Below are 17,072 nucleotides of genomic sequence, written 5' to 3'. Positions count from 1 at the left end.
CTACCGTGGGGTCAGGAGGCCAAAGCCTCAATCTCTTGGCATCGGCTGTAAAATGAGTGCAGATGTCCTGTGAACATCTGACGGGGCCCTGCCAACATGGGGGAGACATCACGGTTCACAGCCGTGTCCCCGTGAAGCAGGCCAGGGCAGAGCACCTGGGGTGGCCCACGGGCACCTCCATCCCCCACGGTGGCAGAAATGCCTCTGCCTGACACAGTCTGGAAAGCAACTGCCCGACTGTCCCGCTGGGCGGCTCCCACTGCCGGGAATCATCACTGGACACTCGGGAGGTGAATGACCCGGAAAGGGCCGAGCTCTGTGCTCTGGCCGGGGAAGCGGGCTGCAGTCTCGACAACAGCGTGGTTGGCTGAGGGCTGCTCCATCCGGACAGCAGAGAGCCATGCGCACAGAATGACCCCCGGCAGCCCATGGGGCAGGCTCCCAGCCACAGCGCCTAGAACATACCAGGCCCTCCACCCACCTCGCCCGCCCAGATCCAAGTCTGCCTAGAGACTGTGGCACCCAGGGCCGCTGATGGGCTGTGGTGGAGATTCACAGCACGTCTCTCCAGAGGTATTTAATTCTAGAGCCTAACATGCAATATTTTAACATTCCACGGCCGCCTCTAATGATCAATGCCGCGGTTCAGGGGAAATTACCTCATCTGAGTCCAAAAGTTCTATTTATGGTTCTAATAATCTCTCTATTGATTGCCAGGACTGTTGTCTAATTAAAAATCCACTCCCACCCACCCTGAACGCAATCAGTGCACACATAAAACCAACAGGGAGCCTTAAATGTTCACGTTTTACGGTGTGCAGGCCACCGGCGGGGCTGCCCAGCTAGAGGCCAGTGACCCCACCACAGCGCAGGGAGGCTGCACCGAGGCGCTGCGCCATCCCGCCCTCTCCCACCTCCGCTCACCCCACTCCTCCGCCTCCTGGAGCCCTCAGAGCCGCAGCCAACCCCTCTCTCCACCTGCAAGACTGCGCTCAGCTCCCTCCCAGGTAAGGAGCCCCCTGGCTATTCCCAGCAGCCTCCTCTGGCCCCATATACTTCTCGCTGGGCCCATCATCTCTGACACTTCCCTCCAGGCCCAGCTCAATGCCACCTCCTCCAGGAAGCCGCCCGGCTCTCTCGAGCCCCTCGGCACATTCCTCCCGGGCAGCCCAGCTCTCGGGCCAGGAGGCACCATGGGACTGGCATGGCAGAGGCTGGTCTCCCTCTTCTTGACCTCACTCAGGACTTAACAAATGCAGGAGTCGGAAACAGTGAGGCCACACCCAGGGGGCGTAGTCACACCAACTGGAGGCTAGTTCAGACCCAGAAGTTCTTCCTGGGAGCCCCCTGTGCACCCCAGGCTACTGATGGCCAGGGAGGCCCCAAGGACAGGGCAGCCTCGGGCGGACCAGCTAGAGCAGCGAGTCACAGGGGGCCAGCTCCCAGCAAGGGCAGGGTCTCGCCAAGGGCCACCCTGGAGGCAGCAACGTCCAGCCAGCACATCTCAGTGCCGTCAGAGGGGCCAGCAAGCCCAGAGACGGGGGCAGGGCAGGGGTCAGTCCTGCCCAGGGGCTGTACGGACTTTGCTCCAAGAGCTGGGGGCCCTCCTCGTGCCTCCATGTCCCACAGCCCCAGGGGGCATGGAGACCCCAGGAGACGTCTGCCTCGTGCTCTATTTCAGAGACACTTGTTGGGCGAGTTGGTGCGGCTGGCGCTGTGGCGACTGGAAAGGCTTTCTCAGCCACGCACCCATCCCCCTGCCCCTGGGACTCCACGGGGGGCAGACGATACAGCCACACTTGTGCCGCACCGCCACCTGCTCCCCCGCGGCCGCGACCCCACCCCCAGCTCTGTCTCCCAGTAAGGCCTCCCCACCTCCGTGCACACAGACCAGTCCCTCTGCTTACAGGGTCCCTTCTACTTTGTCGCCTGGTGAGCCCCTATTCCAGGCACGGCTGGGCCCCCAGGAGAAGGCACCCCACCCCCCCCATGTCGTGCAGGGCTTGGGCCTCCTGGGGAAAGGCCCTCCCGGCGCCCAGCACACCTAGTCCCATGTACCACCAAACCCAAAGCAACTCGCTCCAGCGTCCCAGGAGACCCCTGATCCAATAACCCACCCTCTCCCGACCCCCCTACCCCGGTACGCCTTCTCTTAGAAGGAAGACTGGGGGGACACAGAGGACACTTGGGAGAAACTCCCACCAGAGAAGCCCTGTGACCAAGGCAGGGCCGGGCCCCCAGCTCCGCCCTCCGGAGCTGGGGTCATCTCAGGCCGCGGGGCCCTCCCTGGGCACACCCAGCCCAGGTCTGGGGCACCCCCGGCACCCCTGGTGCCCAGAGCTGGTTCCACGGAAGCTATGCCACCGCTGTGGGTGACAATCTGGTGGGCCTGAGGAGGGGAGCCCCGGAGCAGGGAGGGGGTATCCCTCAGTCACCCAAAAAGAGGCGGCTCCCGAGAGGCCAGGCCCTGTGTAAGCGGGAACGGGGTCCCCACCACCTGCAGGCCCCCCGCTACCCTCCAGGCTCTGTCACCTGTCCAGGGGGCAGGGCTGTGTCACCCAGGGCTGCTGCACTCCAGGCAGAGGCCTGGACAGGGAGTCTCCAGGAGGAGATGTTGGATGACGTTCTCATCTTGCCCCAGCAGCCCACAGGGCCCTTCCATCAGCCCACGGCGCCACGCATGCTCTCAGAGTGGCCAAACCGTCCCCAACCACAGGCCTGTGCCAGGTGGAAGCGATGCTCCACGGTACACAAGAGGACCCTGCCCCCCAGTGACCTCGTAGGCTGACTTGACGAGGGCCTTGGGAATGTCTGGGGCCTCCTCCAAAAGGCACAGCCCCCCTGCTCTAGGGGGAGCCGTGCTGCAGGGCACCCACTGAGCTGGGCACTCAGCCCCGGAGAGCGCCCAGCCCTGACCGGCTGTAAGCGTCCTGCCTGGTGTCCCAGGGGGCCCAGAGCCCACTACGCCCCGGGCACTCACCAGGCACGTCGGTGGCAGGAAGCTGTTGACCCTCGAGACGCTCCACATGCCCTCTAGGCACTGCTGGGCCTGGATGGTGACCGTGCTCAGTGCCCCGCCCAGGCCAGCAGGTGCCACCGACACCTGGACGCTGGGCCCGGATGGCCAGCCCAGCCCCTTCCTCCTGTCTGGCCCCACTCGGCCCAGCTGCCGCCCCACCGGGCCCACCAGCGCCGGTCCATCCCTCGGGCCGGTGGCGGCACCGGGGCTGGGGGGCATGAGTCCGGGGCCTCCATGGGGGGCGTCAGGGTCCTCGCGGCTGGCGGGCGCCTGAAGCAGCCGCAGAGCCTCCCGTGTGAGCTGGGTCAGGTGCGTGGTACAGACGTCACAGCGGCGCTCAGCCTCCGGGCGACACGCAGGCAGTTCGTCAAGAAGCAGAGCGGAGAGGCACGGGTCCTGGGGGAACAGGGGACAAAGGGACAAAGGGATCAGTGCCTGGGTGCCAGGACTCACCGCCTGGTCCTCACGTCCTAGGCGCCAGGCCAGCGTGCGTGGCGGCCACTGCACCATCCATAGCTGACTAATAAGCCCCGAACTGCACACACCCAGCAGGAAATAATCATCGGGGCTTGAGAGTGAGGCTCGCGGCGCCCTTGACAACTGCCCAGCTCCTCCTGCCGTCATCACCACGCTCGCTCACGGCTAAGGAGGCATTCGCACGCTCCCCGACGTGCAGCCAGCAGCCAAGGCCAAGGCCGCCCGGCCGAGGAGCAGCCAGGGGGCCGGCAGAACAAAGCATCCACGGCGGGCTGGGGGCGGCCAGCACCAGGGCCCCGGCTGGAAGCAACGTCTATTCCAGAGCCAGTGGAGGTGGGGCTGGGGGGCTGGAGACCCTCCCCCTGCCTTTGCGGCATCTCTAGCCCTGCTCCACAGGGCCGAGCTGGCGATTCCAAGTCCACGGGAAGACAGAGGCCGAGCGCGGCCAGCAGAGACAGGAGGCAAGGCTCGATGGCCTCCACGCTCCATCCCGGGCATGGACTTGGTCCCTGCAGCCCACCCCCTGGCCTGCACTGAGGGGGACACACGGGTCTAACTGCAAGCCTAGTAACCAGAGAGGGCTAAGAACAGGAGCCAGGGGAGCCCAGAAGAGGTCCTCGCCTAGCCTGGAGGTCAGGGAGGGCTTCCTGGAGGAGGTGACATCTCTGGAAGAAAGAAGAGGAGGGAGCCAATCCTCAGAAGGAAACTCACTGGAGGGAAGCTATTAAGAGTCCCATTCCCGGGGCCCAGCCCCTGCACCTCGACCCCCCACCAGGCTCTGCCTCAGCCTCTCCCCGGGGCAGCCCTGCAGGGCTCTGGGTCTATGCTGGGACCAGCCCCTCAGCATCCTTGCCCCTTCCCCGAGGGGCAAGCCCCAACCACAGGTGCCTGGCTGGAACATCCTCTCAGCAGAGCATGAGCCCAGCCCAGCCGTGGCTGTGACCACCCAGGACTTCCCCAGTGCCACCTGACAGAGCAAACCCCAAATGCGGGCCCGGGTCTCCAATTCGGCCAGTTGGTAGACTCAGCCAGCCCCATCCCTCCCCATCACCACAGCCTGGGCCCGCTGCAAACCTGCAGAGCCGGGGCCTTCCCCTCCCTGGCCACACTTCTCCCAAAAGGCTCTAGGCAAGGCCTGGCTCCAGTCCAGCGGCCCTCTCGGCCAAAAAAGGACTACGACCTCCCCAAACCCTCAGATGCAGAAGCCGTAAGCACCGTGCAGAAGGGGGTGCCTCATTCATCCCAGCAGGGTTCCCCAAGCCTGAGCTGTGGCCAGCCTGACCAGTGTCCACAGACGCCTGGGAGGGCTCCAGAGGGTGACAGCTGGGACAGGGTGGCCTTGCCATGAAAGTACACTCTACTGCTCCAGCATCAGCAGGGCATCGCTCTGCTTCTGTGTCCCCAGGACACGCAGACCTCGGAGATATTTCAGCTTCGGTCCAGATCACCGCAGTAGAGGCTTTATTGAAATAAAGCCAGTCACATGAGGTTTTGGTTTCCCAATTATAAGATCTATGTTTACAACACACTGTAATCTGTTCAGCATGCAATAGCATTGTGTCTAAAAAAACAATTTAACGTTAAAAAACAGCGCGGATTAAAAAATGACGCTGTCAGAAAAACGGCGCTGACAGACTCGCTGGACACGGGGTTGCCACAAGGCCTCGGCTCGCAGAAAACACCGCACCTGTGAAGCGCAGCAAAGCAAAGCACGTCCAATCGGGTGTGCCTGCGCCGTCCCACCCTCCCAGCAGGCTCGGCCATAGAGCTGCCCCCTCACGTGCCCCCGGGCAGGCCTGGTCGAATGACAGCGTGACCCCAGCCAGGCCAGGCCTTGCCAGCTACCTGATTTACGGGCAGCTCCGGAAGGCCTGGCTTTTCTCCAGCAGGGGCTGGCGGGCCCCAGAGTCTCGGAAGCGCCCAGCGTGTCGGGTCCCAATCAGCGACACCACCCCCGCCTGCTGCTCCCCCGTGGGGCCCCGGGGAGGCCCGGAAACGCCGCGGGGACCCCACTCGTGTTGCCTGTGGGCCACAGATGGAATCCAGACAGCGGCCCAGCCACGCCTGGCTCCCACGGGCCGGCTGTCACTCCATCCCCCACCCCCAACCCCGCCAGTTTTCCAGGCCCGGCCCTGATGACTCTGGTTTTTCCACTCAGCGGGAGGCAGCTAATGGTGGGCTGGTGAGAGGGCGAGGGAGGGCGGCCCGCTAGAGCCATTAACCAACTTGAAAGGCGGCCCAGACCCCGCCCGGCCCAGGCCCAGCTGCCCATTGTTCTAGGGGCTCTGCTTCCGGGGAGCCCTGGCATCCCCTCCACGGCCTGCACAGGAGGAGGCGGAAGGAAAGTGGGAAACGCAGGGCATAGGGGGCTGCTAACAGCCCTGGGCCCGCACCAGACCCCCACCGCGCGGCCACGGCAGCCCCCCGCCCGAGCCCCGCCCCCAGCCGGTCCCGAGGAATTCAGGTGGGGCGCCAGGGAGGCCCCAGCGGCCCCAGGCCTCAGGCTCTGAGCATCAAAGCCCTACGTGGGAACCACAGGGGTCTGCTCTGGGGGGAGAGAGCCCCCGCTAGCTCAAGCACACCCCTGCACAGGGAGACAAGCCCAGGGCTGCCCGGTCACCTGCTCGGTGAGCCAACTGAGGGAGTTTCTGCGCTCGTGGCCCCCCCAGGCCACCGTCTCCCGAGTCCTGCCTCACAAGTTCCCAGGAGGGCCAGGCCCAACACACCCGGGCCCACCCCATGGCCAAGGGGCCAAGTACCCCCTTGCAGCAATGGCAGCCGAGCCCACCCCTTGGGGGACCCTCACATCATCACTGCCGAAGGCTGGCTGATCCCCCGGGCCTCGAGGGGCTCCCGGCGTGGGGCAGGCCCGTCTCTCCAACCCGTCTCCTGTCACACACGTGAGATGGCAAAGGCCAACAGGAGGAGGGACCCACCTGGGGTGACCGCACGGAGAGCCCAGCGGACCCTGAGCCCCTCAGACAGGCCAGGCAGCAGCGGCTGGGCCAGCACAGGGGCCAAAGCGGCTGCTCAGACAGCAGCTGGGCCACTGAGCAGCCTGGGACAGTCACTGCACGCTGGTCACTCAGAACCACAGCCCTCGCTGGAGGGACCAGCCTGGGGACCGCAAGCTTTGGGCAGGACAGGCCTAGAGCCAGGATCCCCGCCCCCAGCACCCTGGCCCAGCGCTCGGGGCTCCAGGGAGGGGGCTTCTCCTGGGAGCTGGCACGGGCCACTCCCAGGAAGGGCACCCTGGACCCCAGAAGGTGAGGGGTGACGGCACCTTCCACACCACCTGCCGACCCCTGGGCAGCCCTCAGGGAGACAAAGGCCCCTCCCCACTCCTCAGCCACCCCTTCCCCCCAGTGCAGCCCACAATCCTCAGACCCCAGCACAGGGCGGGGAGCTGGGGGACGCCTGGGAGGAGCAGCCCTCCCTCCCCCGGGCCTGGTCTCCTCTCCCAGCCCTGGAGCAGCTCCTGGCAGCTCCAGGGTCCACAGGCCCAAGTTCCAGAATTTTAACCCCTGAAAGCCCCGGCCACCGTGCAGCCTGGCACCCACCCTTCCCCTCCAGAGCCCAGCACCTTCAGAAAGACAGTAGTTTTCCTGCTGCAAAATATTACTTTTAGTTTCCCCTCTGCGGTCTAATCAAACAGATATTTCACTTGCATTTGGAAACCGTTTTTCTTAATTTGATTCAACTTAGCACTGCGCACCACCTACCCTGCACGCTTTCTGGCTTTCAGGGAGCCTCCCCGCACTTAAAAATGATGACTTCTCATTCTTCGCTTTGTTTCTGGGTCTCCAAGTTGCTTTAAGTAATCCTTCCATTTGCTCCGGTGAGGGAGTCCCGGAGGGGGCCACGCTGCCCCACCATCACCACCAGGAGAGGCCTCCCCAGCCCGGCCGGCCAGGCCCCCCCGCAGGGCAGGAGGGGAGCTGACCAGAAGCCCCCCACCCCACCGCCACGGATGCCCCCCTGGGAGGGGGTGGGAAGGGGCTCTATTCCCCAATTCAGAAAAGCCCCCAGGCCGCAGGGCTATGAGGCGACCCTCTCTGAGCCCCCATCACCCCGTCTTTTAAAAGGGGGCCTGGGCACCCACTGGCAGGGCGGCTAGGAGAGCACATGGGCCCAGAGGCCAGCCACACGGTCAGGCTCGACAAGCAGGCGCTGAGCAAGGTCCCACCAGCCACAGCTCCCTCCGCCCCATCCTCCCTTCTCTCCACAAACAAAGCAGCTGGGCCGTGACCCTGCGCGGCCCCCTTTTCCGGAGTTGACAACAGGTCCAGGAAGGGACCCCTGGCTGCCGGGCCGGGCGCTGCCCTCCCGGGCTCTGCTGTCGAGGACATTCCCAGGTCGCGTGCAGCGGGCTCGGTTTCCAGCCACACCGCAGCCATCCCAGGCCCTCCCTCCCTCCCTCCCACCCAGCCAGGGCCTCACCAGGGGCCCGGTCCCCAGCCCCAGGCCCCACCACCTGCTGGGTCCAGTGGGATGCCTGGAGACCCAAACCCAACCCTCCCTCTGCCAGCCAGGCCGCCAGAGACCACCCCGGCCTGCAGGCCTGCAGCTCTGAGGCCCCAAGCTGACACGGGGGGAGGGGAGGGGGGCCGCAGCCTGGCCCACCCAGCGCTGCCCAGCACCCATCCCCAAGGCCCTGTGCCAGGCACCGGCCAGCTGGGCAGCTCGGGGCACACACTAGCTCATTGAGACCTCCTCCCCTCAACGGCCTCTCTATCCTCCACACGAGGCCACACAAGGGTGGCGGGGGCCCGGGGGGCTAAAGGCCAGACAGGCAGGACGGCCTCAGCGGGTGAGGGTGGTGGAGAAGCAGCTCCATCAGGACACCCGCCGCAGGGTGGGAGGGGGTGCCTGGTACCCAGCCAGACACAACCTTCAGTGTGACTGTCCACCTCTGGATGCAAGCACAGCCTGTGGACCTCAGTTTCCTCATCTGGACAACGGGCCGTGGCAGATCGCGCCCCGCAAGCCCAGCCACGGCCAGGGCCCCCAATGCCACTTGGGAGGCTCTGAGTCCCGGCAAAAGGGGCAGGTGCAGAAGCCGAATGGGGCCCCTGCCCCCAGGTGGCCCCAGATACCGTGTTCTTCTGCACACAGGGCCACCCCCGGCCACCAGCCCCTCCAACAAGGCTGCCAGAAGAGCTCGGAACTACGGCCCTTTATCAGAGGGCTTCCCAGGACCCCCCAGGCCCCACTTCTACTCCAGGGCTGGAGCGCAACTGCACTCCACCCCACCTCCCGACCTTCGACCTCATCCTGCTTTCCCCTTGTCACCCTACAGGGCAACCAAGACACAGTCTCCGCATGTGCTCCGGGCAACCCCATCCTCGAGCTCTTGATGCTCCGCCCCTGGAGACCCTCACCCCACCTCTGGGCTAATTCCAGCCCAGATCAAATACCACCTCCTCCAGGAGGTCCTCCTGGGTGCCCCTTTCCAGAGCCCTCCCTCCCAGGGCACTTTGGTTAAGAGCACAGACTTCAGAGGTGGAGAAGCCAGGGTGCGTGGCCTCGGGCAAGTCACTCACACCCGTGTGTCCACTACTTCCTCCCCTGGCACGTGGGGTGGTGGAGCTAAGCACATAATTCCCAGAGGCCTGCTCACTGGTGACGGGTTTTGAACAGGCCAAGTATGTGGGGCTGGCGGGGATTCCAGGAAGAAAACTGGGCTGTGGCCTCGCACCAAGGCTGTGTGGGGGAGGATGGTGACGGGGAGCCTAGGACGGGGCAATTCGGAAGGAGCCGACTCTGCAGCCCACACCCCCGAGCAGGGCACGGGGCAGGGCCAGCGCCCGGCACGCTCCACCCGGAAACAGAGGCAGTTGTGCAGGCCAGCATCCATCACACGGGATCAGAGGTGAACGCACACGGCGGTGTAAGGACATCCACCCAAGGCGGACACAGCAGCCTGTCACTGGGCCATGTAGGACCGTAAATCCACCAGCCCCAGGCACCCAGCTGAGTCCACCCACCCCTGCCCCAGCCCAGCGCCCACAGCCGAACCCTGGCATGCTGCCCAGGGGGGCAGGGACCAGACCAGATGAGTCCGGGGAGCCCTCCCAGGAGCCCTGCAGTCCACGTTGGTCCCTCGACCACAAAACGTAGCACCAGAAGCGAAAGCGCCCCTTCACCCAGAGGGGGCCAGAGTGTCTACTCAGCCCAAGGACGCTGTTCCCAGACAGGGCAGCTGAGGCCCTGCCAAGAAGCGACCACACCACAGGAGCTGGGGCCACAGGAGCTAGGGCCACGGGAACTGGGGCCACAGGAGCTGGGGAGAGAGGCTTGTCCACCACACGTCCACCCAGCGGGAATGAAGATCACGGGGCTCAGAGGTCAGGGCTCAGGGGTGCATGACCAGAGAGCAGCTCCCAGAGGGTCCCAGACAGCCCAGACTGGCTGCTTCCAGAAACCTGACAGGGGACAGCCTGGCCCTGAATGCCACCCCCCACCACACGGGTTCCCCGTCCCCAGGAAGCAGACGAGTGGACGGAGGCCAGACGCACTGAGGGACACTCGATCCACTTCCATCCTGTTTATTTATTCATACCCCGCACCTTCTTGCACAAAAACTGCGGTGGCTTCCAGGAATTACTTGGCATAAATTGGAAGTAAAACCACGTGGCTAGAGACAGTCATGTTAGAGCAGCTAGGAACGATCAGTTCCCACAGATGTGTGAGAAAGGGCCCATGTGGTTGGCGGAAGCTGAAGACTGCATTTGCTGTGAGCTTCCTGGCAGGCAAAGGAAAAAGGAAACTAGACTTTCCTTGCCATTCAAGACGACAACCAGCTCTTCCAACTGCCAAGTAAAAGATCCCTTCAGGACACTCGAGGGAGCCTTGAGAAGGCCCCAGACCCCCTCCCTTAAGCCATGCCAGACCAAGACAAGCCCCCGGAAAGGCACTGAGCAGCCCGAGGTACAGGGGTGACACCCTGACCCTCCCCCTTTCAGCAGAGAGGCAGTGAGGAAAGTCACCACAACTCATTCCCCTGCTCAGCCCCAGTGCTGACTGCAACTGGACTCCCCTCAAGAAGCTCCCTACCCCAGACCCCAGCCGGCCCCCAAAGCCCCATCTCTGCCTCTGGCTGACATTCAGAGGACAGGTGTTCAGGACCCGAAGCTCAGTCCCGCCCCCACTGCCCACCCTCACTCCCCGAAACCCCAGACCAGCAAGGACCCAAGACGGGCACACGGATGGGACCAAAGGAAGTTCTCAGGGACAGCAGGGGACACCAGCTAGACCACCGCCCACCTAGGGAGGAGGGGGCCAGGGCAGGGTGTGGAGGGGCCGGCCGAGGTCTTGCAGAGGCCAGGTGGCAAGGCCAGGCCTGACCGGCCTTCTCCCTCCTCCCGCCCAGGCTTGGTCCCCGCGGCCTGATCCCCCCCCGGCTGAGCCGTCAGTCCCCTACCAGCTGGGAGAGTGCCCAGCAGCCAGCCAGGGAGCACCGGCCCCTCCCACACCTCCCAGCTGCCTCTGGGGCCTGCCGACACCTGGCTCAGCTGGAGAATGCTGCTGACACCAGGCGCCCCGCCCCGGGGAGCCCCCCCAGAAGCTGGTGGAGCTCAGGCCAGGCTCCAAACAGCATGGGGGACACGGGCCCAGGGACTGTGACCCCAGGTGGCAAATGTCCAGCACCAGCTGGGCCAAGCCCCTGCCGCCCCGGGACCCCACCATGGCATACCAGTGCAGTCAGAGCTGGGGGCGGTGGGGACAGACCACGCAGGCTTCCTGGGGGTGGTGACAGAGGCCCACCACTCCTGAGCCAGGCCCCAGAGAGAGATGAGAGGGTCTCCAGGCCTCTAGCCTTAGAAGCCTGGTCACTCACCCCAAGCTGTGCCCAGGGTGAGCCCACGGCCTCCCGGCAGCCTTCAGACTCGCTGTCCAGCTTGGCGAAAAACACGAACCAGTGCTGGGGCTGCATGGGTGGGCAGTGGTTCTGGAATTCGCAGGGTGGGGGAGGACGAGACCCCCCTGTCTAGGTGAGCGAGAGATTCCCAAGATCGAAAGGAGAACTGATCACTTCCCCCATCTGAGCACTAATCAATTCAGTGCCGTGTTGACACGTGGACGTCACGGGTTCCAGAAGAGTCACCACCTCCACGCGATGCGTCTGGGCGGCAGCTGGAGCAGATCCCCAAGTAGGATCCCTGCCCCCCACAGCTGCAAGGGGCTGGGGACCGCCATCCTCCACAAGGGCCTCATATGGGGTGGCAGGGAGAGCCAAGATCCAGTCCAGCAGCCCTCAGGGTGAACACAGCAGGGTGTGGGAGGCAAGATCTGGTCACTCAGTCGTTCAACAAACGTTTCTGGGTGACCCAGACCCCATGCCTGCCCTGACAGAGCTCCTGGCCTGGGGGTAGCACACTGGCCACAGAGACCACACAGTGGCCGTGGAGTGTGGGAAGGGCTGAGCAAAGGCGGGGCCAGGTGGCAGCAGGGGTAGCCTCTGGGAGGACGGTGGAGATGTGGGGGAGGGAAAGCTCGGGGGAGGGGAGGAGAGGTTCACTGCACATGGAGGGCCACCAGGCTCTGTGCCAGGAGCTCAAAGTGAGGGCACTCAGTGAGGTCCGAGTCCCCCACCACCGTCAGCTGCCCAAGCAGGGCTCAGGGCAACTCAGGCTGTACGGTTCCACCAAATGAGTATGGGGTGGAGGTGGGGGGGTAAGTCTGTCAAAGGGGCACGGGTGGGGGGAGTCTGCCAAAGGGGCACGGGGGGGAGTCTGCCAAAGGGGCACGGGGGGGGGGGAGTCTGCCAAAGGGGCGCTGTGGCAGACCACCATGCAATGAAGAAGGGGCCCCGTGCCCAGGGGCTGTGCCTTTTGGGGGGCCTTGGTCTGGCCTCAGTCTGGCAGGGCCCAGGTGGACAGCAGGACCCAGGACTGGCCACGGACCCTCCTGAGGGCTCCACAGTTCAGAGAGTCCCCTCTGGCTGCCCTGAGGGTGGGCAGCTGTGGGTGGGCTGGGCCGGGGGACAATGACAGGGGCCTGCAGGAACTTGGTGACCAGTTTGCCAGGGAAGGCTGGGGCCTCAGCTTCTGACTCGGGGGATAGAGTGGCCAGTACTAAGCTGGAGGGCGCTCAGTCGTGGAGGAGAGGAAGGCCTGGCTTTGGTCCCTGGGTGGGGGGTTCTGGGAGCTCCCAGCAGAGACCTCTCAGAGGCAGGGGCAGGGAGAGCAGAGCAGGGAACTGGCAGGACCACCTGGGGAGGCTGGGGCAGGGGGAGGGGGTCTGGGGAGAAGCAGGGCGTCTGCAGCGGGGCCCACGGGAGGAGCGGCCCATGGAGGCCACAGGACAGTCCGAAGGGCGTGCTCCAGGCCACGCAGGGGCCCGAAGGGGTCACTCAGAGACAAGGCCTTGGACCCTGGTGAGAGCAGAGGTGGCTCCACGGGGGCCCAGAGGCCCCAGCCTGGCATCCCCTCCACAACCAGGCCCACCGCCCCTCTCAGTTCAGGCAGGACGGTCTCTGGGCTCCAAGCTGGGCAGGCAGAGCATGTTCCCTCCCCCACGGCCCCCAGGGACATTGGGGCTCAAAAGCAGGGGGCACAGTCCTATCTGCTCCCCATGGATGAGGTCCCTGGGCGGGAACCACGGTCATCCTCACTGCCCAGGTGCGGAAACTGAGGCAAGCGCAGGGAGAAGGGAGCAGAGGCAGCAAGGGGGAGGCGGGCCCTCCACCCAGGCCACCCGCCCACCTCCCATGGGCACCAAAGACCTGGGCACAGCATGACCCCCGAGCCTACATCCCAGCAAAAGCAACAAGGGCTGAGGCATACGGGCCAGCCTGTGCCAGACGTGGCCCAACACACCTGTGAAAGGGGTGCGAAGGCGGTCCCAGGTACAGAGAGGGAAACCGAGGCCACGAGCCCTCGGCGAACCTGCCCAGGGCCCCACAGCCCGGAGCTGTCACCTGGCAGGAGGGTGGGCAAGAAGCCAGCGGGGAGTCGAGCCCCGGCAGAGATGCCTCAGGTAGCGTATGGTGTGGCCGTGAAAGACCACGTCCCTCGACCCTTGCAAGGCTCCCTCCCACCTGAGACCAGGCAGGGACCCCAGGGGCAAGGGCCTCTCAGCCAGGCTGGGGTCCCAGCTCCACCCTCATCCCAGGCCATGGGAGCCCAGCAAGCCACCTCCGGACAGGGGCCTCCCCAGATGCCCCAAGCATGGGACTAAGTGAGATGACAGCCAGCAAATTTCTCTGTAAACCGTGAAGTGCCGTTCTCACAAAGCTCATCTCCTCACGATGAGAAACGAGAAAGGGCCCCCTAGGGAAAATTCTAGACCACAAACTCTACATTCCAGTGCCTTGTCAGCCTCAGAGCAGAGCCCAGTGCCCCTGGACCATCGGGCCAGACTCCTGGGAGGACCCCCTGGGGCTCACCCAGAGCCAGGCACACGCGGGTCCCCCCGGCTGCCCCAGCCTCCTTCGCAAACTAAAAGCAGAAGCAGCTGCACAAGCCCATCCCGGGCACCATCTCCCCAGCCTGCCCTGCAGGAAGCTCTGGGGCAGGCCGGGTGAGGCTGCAGGCTGTGCGCGAATCAGCCTGGGTCACACAGGACAATGACACCCGCCAAGGCCCCAGCCACCTTGTCCCATGTCCCACGGCCCAGGTGGCTCAGCCCAAGGGCCTGAAGCCCCCTTGGGCCCATTCCCACCCTCTCTGGAGAAACAGTGGATGACGGGGCCCTCCCTTCCTCAGGCACAGCACCCTACAGGTTGGACAGCGCCCCAGAAGGGCCCCTGGAGGCTACCCCCATCTGACAAAGGAGGAAATGCAGCGGGGGAAGGGGCCAAAGAGATCAACAAAGCCAGAGACCCTGGTCTGCTGCGTGAACAGGCCGCTGGGTGCCAGGGACAGCTAGGGAAGGGGGTAAGCCCTCACCTGGCACTGAAGGGTACCCAGTGTCAAACGCCAAACTCGGGGAGGCCAGGGGAGGTGGAAGGTGAGCACTGTGGGTGGTCCAGGGCCTTCCCTGATGAGCTGTCTGCAGGAAACGACCACTGAGCCCTCCAGATGAGGGACCCCGAATCCACCAGTGACTGGTGTGACCTGCAGCTCTCTCCACCAGGATCCCCTGCCCACCTGCGACCCACTGGCCACATGTCCAGCACCACCAGGCAAAGCCCAGTTCAGTCACTAAAGCCTCTCCTCTCTCTGGTCTCAATTTCCCCTAACGGGGTAGTAAGATGGCCCTGTGGCCCTGTCAGGCCCCCAGGAGTCTAGCCCAGAACACCCTCTCCTGGGGCCGTGAAGGTCTTCTCACGTCTTTTCAACCAGATTCAGGCCATGCGGGGCACAGAGCGTGGCAAGGCTGCACCCTGCTCAGGGCAGCAGATGCGGGAGCGTGCAGCTCCACCCCAGGACGGGCCACAGGCCCCCTCCCCTGACCGCAGAGCGAGGGTGCCCAGGACACAAACCAGACTCACATCCCCACTCCCAATGCCATGGGGAACACCGCTGGACCCCAGGAGGCCAGGGTCTCGCCCAGACAACAGGGCCTCCTCGGAGAACTATATTTAGATTCAATGGGGATTATGCAGGCTTACTTCCCAGGACAGCTTTCAGAAAGGCTGCAGGTCAGGCGGGAAGGGCTTCCTCTGGAGAACCCCCCCCCCCGCCCCCAGCCCCCAGCTTCCCAGGCTGTGCAAACTTCCAGAGCGCATTGTTCCTGGAACAATGGTCCCTGCTCCTTCCAAGACCAGGGCAAGCCCGCTGGCGACAGAATTCGGCAGAGCGCCATCCCCTGGCCAACACCTTGGCAGCTGGGTCTGGAGCCTGGGGGGCCAGATGGGTGGCCACTGCCTAAAGTGGCAGAGCCCCAGGTTGTGGGCCACACGCAACTCTTAGCCATGGCCCTGGGAGGGGACAGGGAGGGGGCCCCCCCTCACAGCAGCTGGCCCACCCTCTGGCCCTCCAAGCCCTCCTGCCCCAGGTGTGCAGTTTCCAGACACTTGGCTGGGGGCCCAGGTGCTCCAAGGGCGACAACGCACCAAATAACCTCTTGCCGCTGGCAAGGCAGGAGCTGTCCCGCCCGGGGTGGAGGCCCCGCCATCTCCCCCTCTTCTCCCTCTCCCAAACACACACTAGGCTTCCAGCTGTGGGACATCTGCAGCAGAAACGCCCACCCAGCCCCTCCCATCAGACAGTGGGACCCTCTTAGGATGAAATGCCCCAACTCACACACAAGGTGTTAACAGACGGGAAACCGAGGCCCAGAGAAGAGAAGGGACTGGCCCAAAATCCACGGTGGAACCTTGCCTCCCTCCGGGCCCCGAAGACTCCCAAGTTCCAGCATAGGACCCGTCCCAGGGGACGGCCTGAGGAAGGGTCACTTACCCGTAGGGGTGTCCCGGGCCCGCCGACCAGCTTCCACGCCTGTCGCTTGAGCTCGGCGAGCTTCGTGTGGCAGTGGCGGCACCAGCCGCCTCCACCAGCCGAGTGGCCCTGCTCCGCGCCCGCCCCGGCGCCCTCGGGCGCAGGGCGGCTGCCGCATGGATCCTGCTCGGGCCCGGCGGTCAGCCTCTTGCGGGGGGGCACCTCCAGCAGCTGCAACGTCTCGCGGCCCGGGCCGCCCTCTGTCACCTGGTGGGGGGGGGGGGCAGAAGGGGACAGTGAGCTTGGGCCGCTGGGCGGCGCCACCCCGGTACCCAGCACCGGAGACTCCAGACCTCAGAACGACCCAGGCCGAGTGACTCACTCGACAAAGTTACGAGCGCTGGGCACGAACCTGCAGCGCAACGTGTTCTTCCATCCCGGGAGAGCTTCACTGCCCGGCCCCCCCCACCACAGCGGGAGGCCGTCGCCACCCGCGCTCCGCTCCAGGCCCGGCCCCCAGGGGGCGCCGCGCACCCTGCCAGTGTGCTCCGTCCCGGGCTCGGTCCCGGGCCATCCGCCGGCCCCCAGTCGCCCGCCTCCCTCTCGTGCCCCGCTGCGCGTACCGCGGGCTGCGCCGCACACAGGGGGGCGCCGCGGCTGCCCATGGCCGGGACGCAGGAAGGGCTGGGCCGTCGCTTCGGGGCCACGAGGGCTCTCCGGGGTCGCCGCGGCTACGTGATCCGGCCTGAGGACGCCCCCATGGCGAGGCCGGCCGCTCCGAAGTTCGCGGAGCAGGCAAGTGGCGGAGAGCGCGATGGCTGTGGCGGCGAGCGCGCTCGGAAACGAGGGCGGGGCCGGGGACTCCGGGGGCGGGGAGGGGCGGGGCTCCGGGAGAGCTGTCCCGCCCCGCCCAAGCCCTCGCTCTGCAGTGTGTGGGGGAGGGGGTCCCGCAGCGCCGCGCGGCCGCACCCACTCCGAGGCCCCCAACCTGTTAGGCGAGTCCCAGCCCGAGGGAGGGGCGCTGGGGGCCGCGGTGAGATACCCCGTACACGCGCGCGTATGCGCCTTCCTGCATCTCTCCTGGAACACTGGGGTCTCCTGGGAGGCCCCAACCCACTCGTCACTTTACAGGCGAGAAAACTGAGGCCGCGGAGGGGAAGGCCTTGCCCAAGGTCACACAACAAAGTGGAAGGGAACCCCGGCCCCCAGGCTCCCGATCGCTTTTTCCTGAAAATCCAGCGCACTCCGCG

The 17,072-nt window shown here is 65.3% G+C and overlaps 1 protein-coding gene across 3 annotated transcripts in view; it reads right to left on the bottom strand.

The window, feature by feature from the left end:
* Positions 1–16,626, bottom strand: part of KIF26A (kinesin family member 26A) — a 38,809-nt gene extending 22,183 nt beyond the window's left edge. For 2 of the 3 annotated variants that reach the window (XM_029238278.1, XM_029238279.1), the window contains exons 1-3: positions 16,446–16,626; positions 15,844–16,089; positions 2,981–3,415 (exon numbers count right to left, since the gene is read on the bottom strand). In XM_029238278.1, the coding sequence (XP_029094111.1) occupies positions 2,981–3,415; positions 15,844–16,089; positions 16,446–16,487 (723 nt within the window). In that variant the 5' untranslated portion in view covers positions 16,488–16,626. Of the gene's footprint in view, positions 1–2,980; positions 3,416–7,218; positions 7,381–15,843; positions 16,090–16,445 lie in introns of those variants that run through there. The other variant, XM_029238280.1, reaches the window with a different exon arrangement.
* Positions 16,627–17,072: the final 446 nt, after the last annotated feature.

This window comes from Monodon monoceros, unplaced genomic scaffold (genome assembly GCF_005190385.1).
Source record: "Monodon monoceros isolate NGI ecotype Baffin Bay Population unplaced genomic scaffold, NGI_Narwhal_1 Super_Scaffold_21, whole genome shotgun sequence".
In the NCBI taxonomy this organism is placed as follows: domain Eukaryota; kingdom Metazoa; phylum Chordata; class Mammalia; order Artiodactyla; family Monodontidae; genus Monodon; species Monodon monoceros.
Note: the sequence above shows the minus strand (reverse complement) of the source record. Positions and strands in the feature narration are given on the sequence as shown.